At 38.7% G+C, this 19,533-nt stretch overlaps 3 protein-coding genes across 7 annotated transcripts in view; 1 reads left to right on the top strand and 2 right to left on the bottom strand.

Annotated features, from left to right (window-relative positions):
- Positions 1–7,466, bottom strand: part of LOC126374176 (PX domain-containing protein kinase-like protein) — a 94,224-nt gene extending 86,758 nt beyond the window's left edge. For 3 of the 5 annotated variants that reach the window (XR_007567408.1, XR_007567407.1, XM_050020661.1), the window contains exons 1-8: positions 7,211–7,464; positions 6,909–7,097; positions 6,657–6,753; positions 6,348–6,454; positions 3,803–3,919; positions 2,341–2,584; positions 1,276–1,518; positions 79–302 (exon numbers count right to left, since the gene is read on the bottom strand). Coding sequence is in view for 3 of the 5 variants with exons in the window: in XM_050020661.1 (XP_049876618.1) it covers positions 79–302; positions 1,276–1,518; positions 2,341–2,584; positions 3,803–3,919; positions 6,348–6,454; positions 6,657–6,753; positions 6,909–7,097; positions 7,211–7,312 (1,323 nt within the window). In the remaining 2 variants the exon portion in view is untranslated. Of the gene's footprint in view, positions 1–78; positions 303–1,275; positions 1,519–2,340; positions 2,585–3,802; positions 3,920–6,347; positions 6,455–6,656; positions 6,754–6,908; positions 7,098–7,210 lie in introns of all 5 variants that reach the window. The other 2 variants (XM_050020662.1, XM_050020663.1) reach the window with 2 other exon arrangements.
- A 1,063-nt stretch (positions 7,467–8,529) lies between these two features.
- Positions 8,530–11,883, bottom strand: LOC126374228 (mediator of RNA polymerase II transcription subunit 29-like). The gene is made up of 5 exons (XM_050020736.1): positions 11,482–11,883; positions 11,072–11,133; positions 10,492–10,579; positions 9,608–9,703; positions 8,530–9,248 (listed from the first exon to the last, which is right to left on the bottom strand). The coding sequence occupies exons 1-5, from the start codon at positions 11,728–11,730 to the stop codon at positions 9,132–9,134; spliced, it is 612 nt and encodes a 203-aa protein (XP_049876693.1). The 5' UTR covers positions 11,731–11,883; the 3' UTR covers positions 8,530–9,131.
- Positions 11,884–12,546: 663 nt separating this feature from the next.
- LOC126374175 (ATP synthase subunit alpha, mitochondrial) lies at positions 12,547–19,326 on the top strand. The gene is made up of 10 exons (XM_050020660.1): positions 12,547–12,701; positions 13,094–13,216; positions 13,640–13,753; positions 14,392–14,656; positions 15,201–15,425; positions 16,171–16,340; positions 16,905–16,999; positions 17,277–17,496; positions 18,167–18,334; positions 18,763–19,326. The coding sequence occupies exons 1-10, from the start codon at positions 12,636–12,638 to the stop codon at positions 18,976–18,978; spliced, it is 1,662 nt and encodes a 553-aa protein (XP_049876617.1). The 5' UTR covers positions 12,547–12,635; the 3' UTR covers positions 18,979–19,326.
- The last annotated feature ends 207 nt before the right edge of the window (positions 19,327–19,533 follow it).

Raw genomic sequence — 19,533 nt, 5'->3', positions numbered from 1 at the left:
ATTAGGTCTATCTGAGACTAAGTATATACTGCCCTTAACAAACTGACAGACTGACTTTTCTCTTGTATTCTTTCTTACCAGTTTCTGTTCGTTCTTCAACCGTGTCTCGTAAGCCGTGACCGCGGCGCGGAGTTCCTCCTTCCAGTTGAGAGGGAACTTAAGGTGCGTGAAGTGGTCCTCTCTCATTGTGCCTCCGATACTGAGCACACTCCTCGTGAAGAACGGGTGGTAGAGTAGCGAGTCTAACGACGCCACGCCGTGCTTACACGCCGACGATGATAGACACAGTCGGAGAATTGCTTCTGAAGATAGAAATGTATTTTGTTTGTATTTGTGTAATGAGAGTGTTGTTTTGTCAGTACAGAGATCGATGATCATTGATAACTGATCTAGTTAGGTGTATATGTCGTGGCCAGATCTTGAAATTGATCCAGCTAAATAGATCCAGAACTAGTTGGCCAGCTAGTTCCGCCCACATGCAACAGATGGCGCCACATTCAATAATGCACCCAGGTCAGGATGGAGTCAGTAGAGTTGCTGACGTGAAGACTGCCGGTGGAGTCGTTCGACGAGCGCACAACAAGATTTGCGTGTTACCCGTTGATAGTTAAGTTGGTTGAAAGCTAGAGCTTTCAACGCCCGGGGGTATGTTCAGTATTACGTGGGTACCTATACATACCTATCTTTTTTAACTAGTTTTTTATGTGACACATCACTTATATTTTCTCCCAGTCTCTCATCTGTCGATTTTCGTCACATCTCCGGTTTTTTATTAAAATCAATTAAAAAGTGTAAAGAAGAGTTCCTGCTGTTTTACTGAACCTCACATCTCCGAACAGCAGTCTTCAAGCAGTCGTGAAACGCGATATCGAAGTTTACACAGCAAGACGCATATATACAACTTCCAACATAACACCGTTGGATCGTCGATCCCTAGTCACTCTACCAACATGTGGCTAGCAGGGTACTATGCTCAGTTCGGTACCCCGAAAACATCCTTTCGCGGCAGCACCCCCTCGCCGTTAAAGAACATTTCATGAAATGGTCATATTTAATGCAATAGCCAACTTAAGTTGACCAGATTGTTGAAACGTCAACATCGAGCTCATCATGAAATGATCAATACCAAGATCTGGCCACGACACATACATAACACTTCAAAGGTTTACGTTTGATTCTTTCAATTAAAGTAGGTTTTTTTACGTTTGTTAGGGTCGAGACCTACGGGGTATATACCAACCCTAATGCTACCAAATCCATAACTATTTCACTTACCTAATCCCTCATTAAGTCCTTCAGGGTAGATATCCCGACTGATATGGTCGAGGGGAGCGCCGAAGGTCATCTCATAGATCGTCCGTCCGAAGCAGTACACGTCCACGGCCTCTGCCGCCGTGGTCTTCCGCAGCTCGAGGAGGTGCTGCCGGTACACCGACGGCACTCCCATCAGGAAGTTCTCCACATCCAGCAACTGTACCTTCTGGCCTTCTATTGCTACGTTACCCGGGTGAATGTGACCTGCATGAACAGGGACCATCTTTTTTTAAGTTTAAAAGGTCAAAAAGTGTAAGTATGTCAGTAACATAGTAACAGTAACACCTCCGTGGTCCAGTGGTTGGTTGAGCGTTGAGCTCACGATCCGGAGGTCCTGGGTTCGATTCCCAGTGGAGAAATATCACAAAAATTACTTTGTGGTCCCTAGTTTCGTTAGGAGGAATTCTTCTTCACCAACCTGCAGTGGAACAGCGTGGTGAAGTATGCTCCATATTCCCTCCTTATTGGGAGTTATGTACCCAGTTGTGAGACATATATTGACAGACTAGTTATGTTATTGTGGCAGACCCAACTAGTTGGCGAGCTAGTTCCGTCCACATGCAACAGATGGCGCCACATTCAATAATGCAGTTTTGAAGCAGTCGTGAAACGCGATACCGAAGTTTTATACAGCGTGACGCATATACAGGTGTTAGTGACATCGTAACGAATACTGGGGGAGATGATTCAGCTCTATCAAGTGCAATTTTCGATCGCAAAAGTATAGAACTCAAAATAATTAAAAAAACTAAAAAAAAACATGAATTTTGCGACAGAAAATTCCACTTTATATTAACTCAGAACCATGGTCTGAATCACCCCCCTTAGTATTTGTTACGATGTCACTAGCAGCCTGTATACAACTTCCAACACGACTCAAATGGATCGTCGATCCCCAGTCACACTATCGACTCGTGGCTAGCGGGGTACTATGTTCTGTTCGGTACCCCGAAAACATTCTTTGGCGGCAGCACATCCGCGCCGCGAAATTATAAAATATAATAAACATTAAAAAAAAAAACTTACCATGTGGTATTCCTTTGTCATGCAGAAACTTCAAAGCTTCCAGAATCTGGTATCCATAATGAGCTAATTGCCCCGTTGTGAATGGTTTCCTCACTTTAGGGTTCCCGTACTTGGCTAGGTGGTTTTTGGTATATTCCGTCCCATATAACATGTCCCTGATTGTTCCATTCTCATGTATCCTTCTCACTACGTAAGCGCCTGTTTCTAAACTGTGTATTGCTAATATTTGGTCTATGTATGGATGCTGAAACATACAAAATGACAAAAAATTCGAGAATTGTTTTAATACGGTATTTAACAAAGATAAATTTAAAAACAATGATAATAAATAAATGCTAATCTAGAAATAGAAGCCAATCAAACATGATCAAAAACTCAGCCCATTTAACTTCGACTTATTTTCGAATTTTATTTAGAAATTGAAGTACGACGTTAGAGCGCTTCTATTGATGACGTCACAGGACAGTATTTTCATACTCCAAAGAGAACATTCGTTTTGATGTTTCGTACAAAGTGTCTCATTTAACTAGGTTGTCCAAGGGGCCTTTTGTTTTAAAACACATTGGTGTCGATTCGGGAAACCACCAACTTAATTTTAACTTAATAAGACAGGACCAAAACTAGCTGCACCTCTTTCTTGCATGTATTGTAAATAAAGGACGGCAACAATTTAATACAATAAATGGTGCTCGGTGGCGCAGCGGTAAACGCGCTCGGTCTGCAATTGTTGAAGTTAAGCAACTTTCGCAAAGGCCGGTCATAGGATGGGTGACCACAAAAAAAGTTTTCATCTCGAGTTCCTCCGTGCTTCGGAAGGCACGTTAAGCCGTTGGTCCCGGCTGCATTAGCAGTCGTTAATAACCACCAATCCGCACTGGGCCCGCGTGGTGGTTTAAGGCCCGATCTCCCTATCCATCCATCCCACTTCTGACACCACTATTACGGGGTGGGTCAGGTGATGCTTTTTAAAAAACAATTTTATTACGCTAAAAGGATTTATTAAAAGAAAATGTATTAGAATTATACAGGACGTAGTAACTATCCGAATTCCAAACCCGAACTAACGATTTCCCATTGAAATGAAACTTGATGGTTCCGGAGTCCTATTGCATTGACGTCAATGCAATAGGAATTGAGTATGCAGTTTTTATTTTATGTGATTACCCTGTAATTTAATATATAACAGCCCCCCCCAGCAGTGGGGACGTTAATGGGCTGATGATGATGAAATAAGATACAGCTAGTTTCAGAAGTGTCAACCTAAAACAAAAATAGTTTCTGCCTACCAGAATCAGCACCAATGTTTATTTACTTACAGCATTACAAGAATAAATTGGTATATTACATAAATGCTTGCCTATTACACAACATTTACCACAAATTGAAATTAACTACACAATCACTAAACTAAGAAATAATTGTTTTATAACATATATATATATATATAATCAGTTCAACTTACAGATAAATTATGTATACTCTTGAATGCAGTCTGTAAATCTTTATCACTTAAATGTCTGTCAGGTCCATAGTTCTGATATGACAACATACAGTTTATTCGACTTTGGATGTCAGTTACCTGAAAAGCAATTGTTATTTATATTTACGTTTTTGGAGGAAGGTTACACTTTCCAACATCATCCTTTCAACTGTTTATAAAAGTTAACAGGTATACATTGGCTACCAGTAGCCAATGAGCCCCTCTATCGATTTTTTCCATCACGTGAACCTTTGGACCACCCCATAATACAAAGTGTAGTATCAAATCCATCTTTTGTCTGTAACTGTACATGCGTACTATACAGTTTGTAGTCAATCAGTAATGTGGTGATTCCCCTTGAAATCAAATGACGCGGTTCCGTAAAGTTCCGTTGAAACGGAGATATAGGCGGGGGCGACTGACGCCCACCATCAATTCAATCCTCAATTATTTATTGCATTCCATGTAGAACAATGGGGTGTTACATAGGCATAGGAACTAAAACATGGACCCTGTAGCGCACAGCAACGTTGAAGGGAAGAGAGGAAGTCTGTATTAAAATTTAAACTTATCATTTAAAAATTCGTCTACAGTATAATAGCTCTTTTAAATTAGCATTGTTTATAGATTTTTTATAAATAAATTAGTTTTAGTTTCATCTCTTAAGTACTTAGGGAGCTTTTTATATATTTTAATGGATATTGCTAATGGGCTCTTTTCGCATTACATCATTATCCGATCCGACTCCAAAAAGAACTGACAGGAGAAAATTACTATGACATATAGAAGGATGTAATCCGCAAGCAAGTCATTCGACGGACTCAAATCGAATAAGAATCGGAGTAGTGTGAACATGCCCTAATGGCACTGTTTACTGTTTTCAAAAATAGAATTAATCGTGCGTTAATTTATAGAGGTCAATTACTCTAACCTCTATAAATAACATTCTCTACGTATATTTAATAATGTTACCAGCTGCAGCAGGGATGACTGATATCCCACTATGTTGGTAAAATATATGGGGCCTTTGGCGGCTCAATAGTAACACTGATACCAGGGTTGATGAGGTCGATAACTCCTAAGCCACACTTGTAGAAAATTGGTACATATTTCATTTGTAAACATAACTAAGAGGAACTAGTTATACCTATAAATTACAGATAGTACCAGAAGTGTCGTCTGTCAACTACAGGCCTATGAAGAAAAAACAGGATCTTTTCTCCTGTCCGTTCTTCTTGAACTCAGATCGGATAATGGATGTAATGCGAAAAGGGTGGGCGTGAGTCGCCGCCGCCTATACTTTGTAAACAAGGTCAATGTTCTTATTTATATTGCTTAAACAACCTTATTTTTACCAAACAGATAAGTTATTATCAGGTGCTTTGTACTAACAGACAATGTAAGACAGACAATAACTCAATGCAAATTGTTCTTATCAACATTCCGATAGTGAGTACATGCAAACCTTGATTGTGAATCATAAAAATATCACAGCCCTTAAACAGCACCGAGAATTATCTGTTTACATTATTCCCATCCTGTCCTGAATTAATGAATTATGTGAAACCCATCACTATATATAGCTGACTACACTTATCTTAGCTCTGCCAACCCCAGTGGAGATTACAGGCATGAGTCTATGTACCTGTATGTATAGATAATATTTTTTTCTGTATCCCATTTGGGATAGACAAATAAAAATAGTTGCAAAGAATTTCAATTATTTTGCAAATAATTAATTGATCAGTAAGAATTATTGTTTTAATTTTCTATTATGCCACTGCTGGGCACAGTCACTGTAGGGAGGCCTGTGCCCAGCAGTGGGATGAATACAGGCTCTATATGTTTATATATTCATTTCTATTATATTGATTTATATGTAAATGCCTATCTGCCCTCTCTTGCTTTGAGGTTGTCTCTTTCCCGGTTTGCTGGAAGAGATTCCTATAACAAATAAGCAGAACTGTTGCCTAATTTGTTTGTAATCAACTTGTACTTGTTTCTGTGTACAATAGACTTAAATGAATAAGTAAGAATCTTAACTATAATTACATAATAATAACTATCGATGTGGTGTAACACTATACCTCACCACAAACATTATATTATTATATAAGTTATTTAGCTTGTAGACCATATTATATCTAGTAATTTGATATTCCAAGTATACAACTTGACCCTTTGCTAAGCATATAATCTTAGACATCATATTTCTCTTGAGTATTTAGAATTCCCCCAATATAAATAAAGCAAATAGGAACATTTATAAGTGGTTCTTCGAACACCGGAATCAATATCATTACCGTTAATGCAAAAATATCCTAGAATCTTTTGTCTTTTTGGAAATATCCATTTATAACTTATGTATGCCACCAACTTATGTAAGTTCTAGCTGGATATTTGTAAAAAGACCAAAGATTCTAGGATATTTTTGCATTAACGGTAATTATTTTCACCACCGGTGTTTGAAAAACTACTCATTTATTTCTAGGTGACTTATAGGTATAATAACTTTCAAGTGACTCACCAGAAAGTAATGTTTTCGTATTCTCCAACCAATGTCTGCGAGGGGTCCTTTCAGTTCAAACCTCCCTTCACCTCTCAGTGCAATAGACACAGTCTGCAGAGCTTGTTCTGTCGACATAGAGTTCATTTTATATTGTACATAGGTATTTAAATAAACAGTTCAATAACAAATGCAATGTTCTAAGCAGATTATGTGCATGTACTTTCAAAACTGTTTTTAATTCTTTTATTTTTATTTCTTTTTTGTTCTTTCACATCAAATCTCTTTCAAAGAAAATGTGATACTTCTATAGAAAATTTAAATACCCACCTGCTATACTAAGCGAATAGTTGATGGGATCCAGAAAGCTTCTGACTTGTAATGACAGAGCAAGCGCCTGATGGTTTAGTACCTCATTGATATAATTCTGAAAATAAAATGTTAATATACTTCAGAATAGCTTCATATTCAATGATGAGTAGGTTTTAGCCTTGAACTCAAGTAACAAGAACAAGTAATATTAACTTCATAAAAAGTAAATCTGAGTTATTCAAACGGCCTTGACTGTAATAAAGGGCAAACCTGTAGAGCTATTTGCCTTTCAGCAATAAAAGATGGTTGCATGTTCCCAATGAGTTTCTTAGGGGGCAGTGGCAGCTCGATGTTCGCCTGATGCAGGCTCGAGTGCAGCGCGGCGAAGTCCCGGTACCGCCTCGATACATTCCACTTGTTCTCCTTATTAGGCCCTCTCTGCACTCGCAATATGTATTCCTAAAAAACAACATCGTCAGCTGACTACATAAGTAGGACGTCTACAATGAAAGGTCATAACGGATAAGGATCCGTCAGACCGTGATCATTTCACAACACAAAACTGTACTCACTGTGTGTTTATTGATGTTTTGTGCATTAACCACTGTACAAATAAGTTTTTCTGTATCATCCAAAACGAGAGTTGTTTGCGATGTTTTCTCAAATATAGCCATCGCCGTTAATTACGAGGAGTTCTATTGGTTACAAACATAGAGACTATAAGCACTAAGCATTTTGTTATCACTGGGAAAAATAGAAAAAACCCTCAAGAAATACCGATGACTACGCTATTTGACGTTTGACCACAGAGTGCATAAAACGCATTTGACAGCTGACTGAACGGAACGTTCGTTTTATTTTGATAACTATTTAGTTGATGTGTCGTTGTTGTTTGTTCCCGAGGGCGGATTGACATATTTAGCAGATTTATGTAGATATAATAATTATGGAGCTCGGTGGCGCAGCGGTAAACGCGTTCGGTCTGCGATTGTTGAAGTTAAGCAACTTTCGCAAAGGCCGGTCATACAAAGACCAAAAAAAAGTTTTCATTACGAGCTCCTCCGTGCTTCGGAAGGCACGTTAAGCCGTTGGTCCTGGCTGCATTAGCAGTCGTTAATAACCATCAATCCGCACTGGGCCCGCGTAATGGTTTAAGGCCCGATCTCCCTATCCATCCATAGGGAAGGCCCGTGCCCCAGCAGTGGGGACGTTAAGGGGCTGATGATGATGAATAATTATGAAATATTATGGTAGCAGCCAACTAGTCTGATTATAAGGATCGAAGGTCTCAGCTCATTATTGAAAAGACGCAACACCCCCGAGTTTGGCCTTGTTAGATTTGTTTTGATGAGCGAGTACTTTGGCCTATGTGGTCGATATTCAAGGTCTAGCGCAGAGTAATACTACGTCCATAAAGGAATGGTCTAGCGGGAAGTCAAAAAAACTGTTATAAAAACATGAAAACTTATCGTGTTTGGAATTTTTATACTTGTCTTAGCAAACAATCGGGTGCTACAAGATAACCAGGATCTGAAGATGGAGTCTCGGTTATAAAACCACGCAATCGGACATTATATTATGGAAACTGGTTATCTATCATAGAAACCAGTTATTTTAAAACGGAAACTAAGCATAGACAGAAGCCGAGCATTAACAGAGGTTTAGAGGGTTTTATAACAGGTGCCCAAGCTAACAGTTGTTTTATACAAGGATGAATTATTTATAAGGAGAATATTCTTGAGCGTTTGTTAATAAATGTTCTACAGCAATGTACGTTCTCAGCAAGCTCCAGACTCATGGAAGTGGAACATGGAAGGCCTTTTTCACTAAGTGAAGGAAATATACAGGGGACCTTGTAAAGAATTTGTACTTTTAACAAAAACACCAAGCATAGTCTCAGTAGTATATTGTTCACATAAAAATTATTCATTATACGAAGTTATAATATTATGTAAGAGTATGTGTTTTGCAATCTTATAATAGGGAAGGTGCCAAACTGCCATTTCTGCCAAAGAAAAAGATTTAATAACTACCTACATAGGTACATTAATGGTATATTATGAGTAATAATTTCAATTTACAGTTGGCAAATAATGTAATGAGTAATATAAAATGCCTGTTTGAATCAAATAAGCTGGTATGGTTTATTTACGTATTATATACAGTTAAACAAGTATATGTTATGTTGTATACAGTTTACTTAACATCCAACTTGTATTAATATTTATTTATTATAATTATCCCAACTTAGGACTACAATCTGTAAAAATATGAAACCAACTCAAGGACCATCTAGCCATGAAAAAAAAAATACAAGCATAGCATATTTTAAATTTAGAAGCCTCGAATCAGTTGTTGACACATTCTTACTCCTACTTTCCAGATAAGTTCACTTCATGATAGATTCTCACTTTAAATGTCTCTTTCAACCGCTTACTGTTCGAGTTCTTCGGCGTCGGGTCATTCGTCCTCGCTGGCAGGCGTAGCGTCGCGTCATTCAGTTGGCGCGATGTTCTGTGCAGCGGCCACCAGCAAATCGTGGATGTCCTTCGCATATGAGATTTGCAACCGCACCGTGTTCAGGTAAGCAGGGTAGCTCAGTGTCGTCTCCTTTCATTGGAAATATTAAATAATAACTTTTAATAATAAAATTAATTATTATAATTTTTATTATTATTTTTTTATCTAATTGTGGCTTTGAACACCCAGAGTGATCATGCCAGCCTCACAGGTGCTTTTTTTATGTTACTTTTATAAAGTAGTATTTCAGATATGACAAAAGTATACTTTTTATATGTTGTAGTCTGTTACTTTTTACTAGTTACTTTTAGGGGAGAATAAAAAAAATACCGAAATAAGAATCTATTTCAAAGTTAACCCGGAAGTGTTGGACAAACTTAGGGTAGGCATGTCAATCTGCATAATGTATTTTTTACAACATATGTATAAACAAACAAGTAAATACAAACCTGAGTGCTTCCAGAGTCAAGTCTCGAAGGAATCACAGTCAGTGGAAGATAATGTGATGCAGACTGTGCTTGCTGGATGCATGTCACTGCTGTACGCTGCAAATGTGTGTAAATATTCACATTTTAAAAAGAAGTATTATAATGTTAGAAAGGTACTTTTTACAAAGTTTTATTCACAACCATAACCTTTGACCTTGGAGGCTTTGACCCTGTGTGATCAATGATGATATAAGATAACTAGATCAGTCTTCAACTAGATGTAATCCCACCAAAATTGTAACTGTTAAAAACCAAATTTAAAATAGTATGCATGGTGTATGGTATGATTTTGGTGCATTTGAAGTTACACAATACTTTTTACTCAATATAGAAAATAAAATAAAATAAACAGCCATTGCAAAACAGGCTACCTTTTTAACAGTTACAATTTTGGTGGGATTACATCTAGTTGAAGACTGATCTAGTTATATCATCTAGATTCTTACACCATGCAGTCAGTATTCATTTTTTATTTATTTATTTATAGCCTTTTATCAGACATAGAAGTTACATTTTAAAGTTTTTCCTTAATCTACGATTTACGTTAACCTTTGGGCATTCATCATTTTTCTCCATTCTTTTTTTTGTGCACAAATCTGGTCCAAGTCTTAGTGTTTCCAGCCATTCACATTATTTCGTTGGCACACCTTATAAATTGCCTACCCCTGTTTCTCTTATGGCCTCTAGGGTGCCATAGTGTAACAACTTTGCTCCATTTATCTTCTCTAATAGTATGTCCAGCCCACTTTAATTTTAGCTGTTTCGTTTTCTCAGTATTAATTATGTCATAATAATATTGCACAAAACTCTTACTGGACTAATAATAACCAATTTTAAACACTTACCAAATGAAGTTCCATTTGATCACACAGGGAATATAATTCCTCTAGGTTTTTGTCAAATCTCAACACAGGAGTATCTGTGACACCCTTTCTGAAATAAAAAAAAGTCACAAGATTTATTGGTTCTGCTTTTTTGTACTTAGACATCACCATAATCAAGTCAAGGATCAGCCAGACAGTAAATGCATGAGAGAATATAATTTACTACATGTCTGCAAGCTTCGTTATGATTTGAATGAACAAACATTTTTTGTTAAGTTTTTAATTCTTTATTTTACATGTTCCTTCTTTAATATTAGTCTATTTCTATTATGTATCTCTTGTTTATGGTGTATGTAAATAATAATTGACCTAAATTTTGTTGTGTGGTTAGTATTAAAATGCCATAGTATAAAAACTATGAAACAAGGCAAAGCAATTTAGGTACCTATCTAAACTGAATAGCTGGATATTAGATAATAGTAGGCATATTGTAAAATTTTATTTGGTTTAATCGTAATTGAGAAGGTGAGCAGTAAAAAGTTTCGCCAGTTGATGTGGTCATTGACTTCAATGATGTATGAAATGCAACTTTAACACTTACTGAGAATTTGAGTCAGTAGTGTGATTTTGATGTAGAATTTGAGCAGCTGACTTCAGAGTAGTCTAGAACAGAAGATGTAAATTAGTTTATTAATAATAACAGATTAGGCATTTTTTTAAAAAGTTAAGTAATGAATTGTCTATCTTCTAAACTTCACTAGTAGTCACATTTAAAGATAATAAATAGTGAATATTGGGAGTCTCATATGCCTGATTTTAATGCAGTAAGATTCGGTACTACAGGTTGTAAGTAATTATGATAATAACCATGTAAACCTCAACCATAAACATTAACTTGTCATTTAAAGAATTATAAAGATTCTTGTACATGTAAGTTGTCCAAGCGATGTCGCAGTTGTATACCGCTAACGTATATTTAGAAGAAGAGAATGCATCATTCATCAGTCTCACCGGTATTGCTTCTCTTAGGGACCCCATTAATGTCTTCACTTTGGAGATGTTGTCCATCTTGTCTTGCTGGGGCTGTTGCGGCATGGCAGGCCCCGGCCCCGGCCCTCCCGGACCGGGTCCCGGCTGCATCTGCTGCGGAGACGGTTGCTGCATCACCGTGCCAGCCGACGGTATGTGCATACCCACGTTGGGTGCTGCACCCACAGGGGGGTTTACTGGCACATTACCGTGCATGTTCATTTGATTCATCGCTAATTAAACTGATTAACTATCTGGATTCTGAAATAATTCTTAGTCCTTGTCCCAATCTCAATTGTTTGACATTTGTTTTCAATATTTTTTCATTAGGACAGGCTAAGATCATGAGACCATGCTGCCTAGTCGTCTGTCAATGTTCAATCAAACAAACAACAAAAAGCAATACCACAGATCAGCAATACAAACAAACACAAATTATAAGTTTCGTTCAGATAAAGATTGTAAAAAATACAATAGTGTACGTTTTGATTCATCTCACTCATCATAATTTACCAATTTACATTTATGATGAAACGAATATATAATAGGAATATAAATGGAAGAGATCAGTTGTTTCCGTTGTTGTTTCACATAGCAGATGACAGTGACAGTTGTAAGCATTTGACAAACCGTTGCCAGCTCCTTAGAAGTATTTTTTAATTATCATAGGATTCTAAAATGGGATAAATTCGAAAAGGGTCCATATGTAAAAATAAGAAATTAATTAATACAAGATAATGGTGCTATATTCATTCATAATTTGACTATTACAATATTTTCAAATTCATTTGTCTATGGATGAACTTCCGTCAATTGAAAAAAACCGTTCTGAAACTATAATACTTCATGCACAAAATATAAAATTAAGAAATAAATGGAAAAAAAAATTGCATAACTTATATTAAATTCGGACAAAAATTTGAAAAGTTTTAATGTAATTATTTTCCACGTCATTAAAAACATTTTTATTGACTTGCTCTGGCATAATGATAGAGGTAAATAAGTTTTTGAATTAGAATACGAATGCGGATAAACCATAGAGAAATATCAATTTTACCATTTCCGGTTCTACCACCGACGAAACACGAGCGGAGAAGTACACGGGTCGTGCCACAGAAATAAGTAATTTGTGAAAAATGTCGCTAATCTCCGCTCGTTTGGCCTCTTCTGTGGCCAGGCGCCTCCCAAATGCTGCGACTCAGGTATAAATTTAAATGTCGATAAAAGTTCTAGCGGGTGTGAAATTAGTGATAAGATGAACCGGTCTCCATGTCCGCAATGTCGGTCCATTTTGTGGCAAATCGTCAATAATTTTCATCAAACACCTCTTATGAACCCTAACAATGTGTTAATTATTACTATTAGGGAGGACTTTACAATTTTGTGATACAGATATAAAAATTATGAAGTTCAGGTTATTATGCATGAACGGTGTTATGTAATAGCGGCCGACGGATTTTGCCAGACCGGGGCTTGTCCCTTATCACTGAATAGTTCTGAAAACCTTAAACGTTGTCAAAGTGTATGGAATACGACTAAAAACTGTAGTAAGTGAAGTTATAAATGATGGTTGGGTTTTGGTTATGTGTGGCAGGTATCGAAGGTCGCGGGCCCCGCTATGGCGGTGGCTTCCCGCAAGCTGCACGTCTCGACGACGCAGAGGGCTGCCGAAATCTCCACCATCCTGGAGGAGAGAATCCTCGGTGCTGCACCAAAGGTGAGCCTTGTTACATAAACATATCCATTCATACCTACTCATATGACATTGGTTCTTTCTGACCTAAAAATTGCTCTATGGACAAAATATTAATGAAAATGTTCAATTATATAAAAATCTATTTTATTACCTGTGAAGGTCTTAATTCATTAACTTATTTAAATGTTTTAATTAAATTGAAACATGTTATTTAAAGGGAAACATGATAAATAATTATTACAAAAGCTTATAAAAAAGTTTTTATTTTTTATTTTAGTACAATAATTAGAATATTTTTGTGTTATTTTTTATTACTCAAGTTATGGACACGTATGAATAAATATGAATGACATGCAAATAAATGAACCGGAACCTTTCAAAGTCTGCTTTTATACTTAGGGAGTTCAGATTTTCAGTGATATCATTATTTTTACTTCCTTGCAGGCCGATTTGGAAGAGACTGGCCGTGTGTTGAGCATTGGTGACGGTATCGCCCGTGTGTATGGTCTGAAGAACATCCAGGCTGAGGAGATGGTGGAATTCTCCTCTGGTCTCAAGGTAGGTTACGCTATTAACAGCAGTCAAGTAATAGTAACTGTTTAGAGTAATATTTTTAAAGCTTATTATTTTCTAGGGCTAGAAATATAAAAAAATATAGAAGCAAATCCAGGGCTATTAAATGTGGTATATCAATCTATCTCAAAAGTCTTTTAAAGTATACATGAGTCTCTATTCTATTATGTAGCACTATTCTGACTTAAGGTTTTCCTTAAAATATTTTGGCTCTTATTTCCCTGAAGGAAACTCATACTTGCTAGTGGAAATTATAATGAAAGAAAACCTTTCAAACACAGATTTTTATAATTATAATTTTATATATTAACTTGTTATCTAATCATGAGATAATGATATAAATCATAAGCATTCATGATCAAATTAAACAGAGTATAAGACTTTGTTACTAAACATCATTTTTGATTATTGTACCCATTTTTACAACAATTTTAACCAATAATACCCTTACAATAACATGCTGTGTACTTTAGGCATAAGTAGGTACTTAGTGAAAAAAAAAGTGACACATCATTTAATAATATTAATATATAAAATATTTTTATTTGTCTCTAAAACATAAGTATAAAACAAGATTTAAAAATTAAAAAAAAATCCTTACAAAACTAACCTCACATTCACAGGGTATGGCCCTCAACTTGGAGCCCGACAATGTGGGTGTGGTAGTATTCGGTAACGACAAGCTGATCAAGGAAGGCGACATTGTCAAACGTACCGGTGCCATCGTGGACGTGCCCGTCGGTGACCAGCTGTTGGGCCGTGTGGTGGACGCTCTGGGTAACGCTATCGACGGCAAGGGACCCCTGGACACCAAGCAGCGCATGCGAGTCGGTATCAAGGCCCCCGGTATTATCCCTCGTGTGTCTGTGCGCGAGCCCATGCAGACTGGTAAGTTATTCCATGATAATTTGTTTATAGATCTTAATCTTTGGAAAATATAATTATTTTCTTTTATTTTTGGTCCCCAATGCGTTTCGGATGTATTTAACCTGGCCTGCATTGGGCTGGTTTTTCTTACGCGGGTTGGAAGTTCAGACAGGCTTCAGCTCCTTTAGGCCGCAACAAGCGCGCCGCTTCAATAGACACAGCGAATACTATCTACTCAGATAAACGTACGGCTATTCCTCGACTTTTCTATTCTTTTTCTTTTTTTCCGTCTTTGTTTTCTTTTTTTCTTTTGTGGCTTTTTTTCGGTTAGTCCTTGATATAATTCGCGCCGCGCCCGCATCATGCCGATGAGGTAGGTTAGGTTAGGATATCATTAGTATTCTTCTTAGGAAGATGATGATGGTACTTCTCCTTTATATGTATAATAGGAATTCTTATCAAATGGCTTCTATGGTGTTCAAATGTCACCTGTAGTAAGGCTGCAGAATCCAATTCAGAATCAAACTATCACAAATTTCTAACAAATATGTTTTCCCATCACCAGGTATCAAGGCTGTAGACTCTTTGGTACCCATCGGTCGTGGTCAGCGTGAGTTGATCATTGGTGACCGTCAGACCGGCAAGACCGCTCTGGCTATCGACACCATCATCAACCAGCAGCGCTTCAACAAGGGCTCCGATGAGAAGAAGAAGCTGTACTGCATCTACGTCGCCATCGGACAGAAGAGGTCCACCGTCGCCCAGATCGTGAAGAGATTGACTGATGCTGGTATGGATATGTTCCCTCATTCAGCGCTTATCGCTATCGACCCACTAGGGTCGATTAATTCTTTCAAATATTTTTCCTCTCAGACGACGCCCTGAGCCGAGGTTCGCGCCCAACTGGGCACCCTCAGGCCTGTTGTCTTAAACGTTGTACCGGGTGAGAGCCTTCAGCGCTCCCCATTTGTCCGGCCAAGTAGTTAATGCCATCTGCGGCAAATCTACAATAAGTCACGTCAAAAAAAAAAAAAACTTTTTATTACTATTTTAAAGGTTCTGTACCTAAGTGGTATTAAAAGGTTCCATTTTTTAATGGTATTGAAGGGTGCAAACTGGCATCTCCTGTCTGTCACATCACAGCTGATTATCTTAGCTCAACCTGTGGCATAGGTCCTTTGTCTTTTACTCCACCAATTTAACCCATGCTTTGTTTATGGTATTTTTCAATACAGAAATGATTTACTAAACAAGTGACTGTTATAATTATTTTTTTTATATTTATCTACAGTCGGCACTAAGATTTAAACCAGAACTGGGCGTCTAAAAATCCACATTCATATAAAAAAGCCACATTGAAGCAATTCATTTATGAAAGCAATATTGCTATTTGACATTTGTTGTCATTTTTATGAATGTAAAATTGCAAAATTGCTTTCTTAAATGAATTGCTTCAATGTGGCCTTTTTATCTCCCTGTCATCAGTATCCTCTGTGGCATACAACATTGTTAACCAATGCGATACCCCGTTGCAGGTGCCATCGGCTACACCATCATCGTGTCTGCCACGGCGTCCGACGCGGCGCCCCTGCAGTACCTGGCCCCGTACTCGGGCTGCGCCATGGGAGAGTACTTCCGCGACAACGGCAAGCACGCCCTCATCATCTACGACGATCTGTCCAAGCAGGCTGTGGCTTACCGTCAGGTAACACTCACCTCGTCTTCTGTCGTGTAGTTTGTGAGGTGGATTACCAACCTCATCAACCCTGGTGTCAGGGTTATTATTGAACCGTCAAAGGTCCTTGGCATGACTCACATAACGACTACGTACTTACATCAGTACGTAGGAACCGGGACCAACGACTTAACGTGTCTTCCGAAGCATAGATCATCTTACTTCCGGAAACTCGGGTGATCAGCCTGCAATGTCCTAATCAAACCAGTGCTCACAGTGATTTTTATTATATGACCCCACCGGGATTCGAACCCGGGACCTCCGGATCGAGCGTGAATCCAACGCAATATTTTCAGTTCTTGAGAGAGTCTTGGTTGCTGACTACTAGCTACCCTCCAAAGTCCGCCTATATAAGTCTTATTTAATTATATTTATAGTCAATCAAAGCCATAAAACACCCGCAGTGAAGCAGCATGGTGGAGTATGCTCCATACCCCTTCAGGTTGATTTGAGGGAAGGTCTGTGCCCAGCAGTGGGACGTATATAGGCTGTTTTTTGTATGTTATATAAGTATGATGTAACGTTTGCCGCCAGATGTCGCTGCTGCTGCGTCGTCCCCCGGGTCGTGAGGCCTACCCCGGCGATGTGTTCTACCTCCACTCCCGTCTGCTCGAGCGTGCCGCCAAGATGTAAGTTCACCACATCACACTTTTGTTATTTAGTCCTAAGGTATGAGACCCCTCAAAAGGACACACACATGGGATAATATACAGTAACACCTCAATGAAGGCAGCCTTCTAATGAGGGGGTCTGTCCTGCACGCCACTAAAACCAAAACCATCAAAACTGCTTATGGTCAGTCGACTGATCGCATGTTTAGGCACAAAAATGAAAAAAAAAATTAGTCCTAAGGTATATTAGGTATTTTATATTTGTAACCTTGTACGGATTTCGCCCCTTGACCAGGTCCGACAAGATGGGCGGCGGCTCCCTGACTGCCCTGCCCGTGATCGAGACCCAGGCCGGCGACGTGTCTGCTTACATTCCCACCAACGTGATCTCCATCACCGACGGTCAGATCTTCTTGGAGACCGAGCTGTTCTACAAGGGTATCCGGCCCGCCATCAACGTAGGTCTGTCCGTATCGCGTGTCGGATCCGCTGCCCAGACCAAGGCCATGAAGCAGGTGAGGCATTTACTTAACCTTGTTATGAAACTATCTTGCAAGGTATCTAGATACTAGATTACACACACAGTTGGCTCGACGGCGATAAGGGTCACCGCTTGTCATTTTGGTCTAACAGAAAGCTTTGTTTTTTGCTTTGTGATAGAATAAGAATACAACATTTGTTAGTGTTTATGGGAGGTGATCCAAAATGCAAAGAAATTGAGGATCTGCCACAGAAAGTGTTTCCTTACAATGTCAAATATTAAAATATAAAAAATAGGCATCTTTCACTTACCATCAGGTGAGATTGTGGCCAGAAGCAAGACTAGGTAACTAGATATTAACCCGCCACTTCATTTGCATTCGTGTGAAACCCTACTATTAACCCAAATGACCCATGTCATTGATGGTTCATAATAGATAGCATGACACCTTGGAATCTGAACGTCATAAGACATTCTGTCCTTGAAAGTGTTAAAAAATATTGTTAGATAAAGATTTATTTATAGAAGTCTTATACATATAAACTGCCACCCTTGCCTTGGGTTAAAATCCCGTCTTAGTGAGCACCTAAAAGGAACACTCGTGCAAAATTTTAGACTAGCACTTGTAGTTTCTGAGATTTCGTGATGAGTGAGTCAGTGACCTTTCATTTTTATATGAAAAATACCATTTTTGTCGTCCACAGGTGGCTGGTTCCATGAAGCTGGAGTTGGCCCAGTACCGTGAGGTGGCTGCGTTCGCGCAGTTCGGCTCCGACTTGGACGCCGCCACACAGCAGCTGCTCAACCGCGGCATGCGTCTCACCGAGCTGCTGAAGCAGGGACAGTATGTGCCCATGGCCATTGAAGAGCAGGTCAGTTATCAGAAATAAAAGAAATATATACTTTCAGCTATAGTAATCATGACACCAGTGTTGATGAGGTTGGTCATTGACCTCATAACCCACAGGACTGAAGAGTCCATGGCATCTGTTGCCGTAATATGGCGCCCGCATATCGCGCTGAACCAATACGATTGTTGTATTCGCTTGCCATGTGATAGAAGTCTGTTCTATATACATGATTTTCCCCCATGTAATTTTGCTAACAGAAATCTGCTTTTAGCCGTTCGGTATATTGTTATCTATTTATATCTTGCGGTTCAGATTTCCAGACAATAGTTAAACATGGTTTGGACTTTAAAAGGACTTGGGGCCTTAAGGCGTAAAAACTTCGGTATACCTGTACAGATAATGTTATAGAATTATGTAAAAATAAATAACTTAAAATCACGGTATTCCAGGTCGCCATCATCTACTGCGGTGTCCGCGGCCACTTGGACAAGCTGGACCCCAGCAAGATCACCGCCTTCGAGAAGGAATTCACCCAGCACATCAAGACGAGCCAGCAGGGGCTCCTCGCCAACATCGCTAAAGACGGCCAGATCACCCCCGAGTCCGACGCCGCCCTCAAGAAGATCGTCACCGATTTCCTCGCCACCTTCTCCCAGTCTGGCTAAGCCCTCTAGTGTATAAACGAGCAGTCTGCCGCGATTCTGTACTCTCAGCGGAAACGTCGAATCAAGCGATTTAAATTTACATCCTTTAGAGGAGCTATACACTTGGTTGACGCTTTTTCCTTCCCGGGTAAATCATTTAAAATTAGTTCTGATAGTACAGTTTCGTGCCAGTGTATGAAATATTTAAGCGGTCGCTAGCAGAAGCGGATGTGCGGCTGCCTGTCGCTTCTGTTAGCGGCCAATTTGTAGTGTAACATTCGTATGGACTGTATTGAATGTGGATACAATCATGGAATGTATTTATCTCGTACGGAAGAAGTGGTTATAAATAAACATCATACATATTTACGTAACTTGTTTTATTTTAGACTTTATTGGATGTGCCTAGTTATCTGATGTTGTCTGCATCATGTGATTTGAAACGTTTAGATTTCTACTTATAGATGAAAAGGATGAGATATGACTATATCTGACCGTCAAATACAAGACCACTGAAGCTATTTAGATGAAATTAGGTATGGTTGTAAGGAAGTACATAATATATCGTCATTTCGT

This window comes from Pectinophora gossypiella, chromosome 17 (genome assembly GCF_024362695.1).
Source record: "Pectinophora gossypiella chromosome 17, ilPecGoss1.1, whole genome shotgun sequence".
NCBI lineage: Eukaryota > Metazoa > Arthropoda > Insecta > Lepidoptera > Gelechiidae > Pectinophora > Pectinophora gossypiella.
Note: the sequence above shows the minus strand (reverse complement) of the source record. Positions and strands in the feature narration are given on the sequence as shown.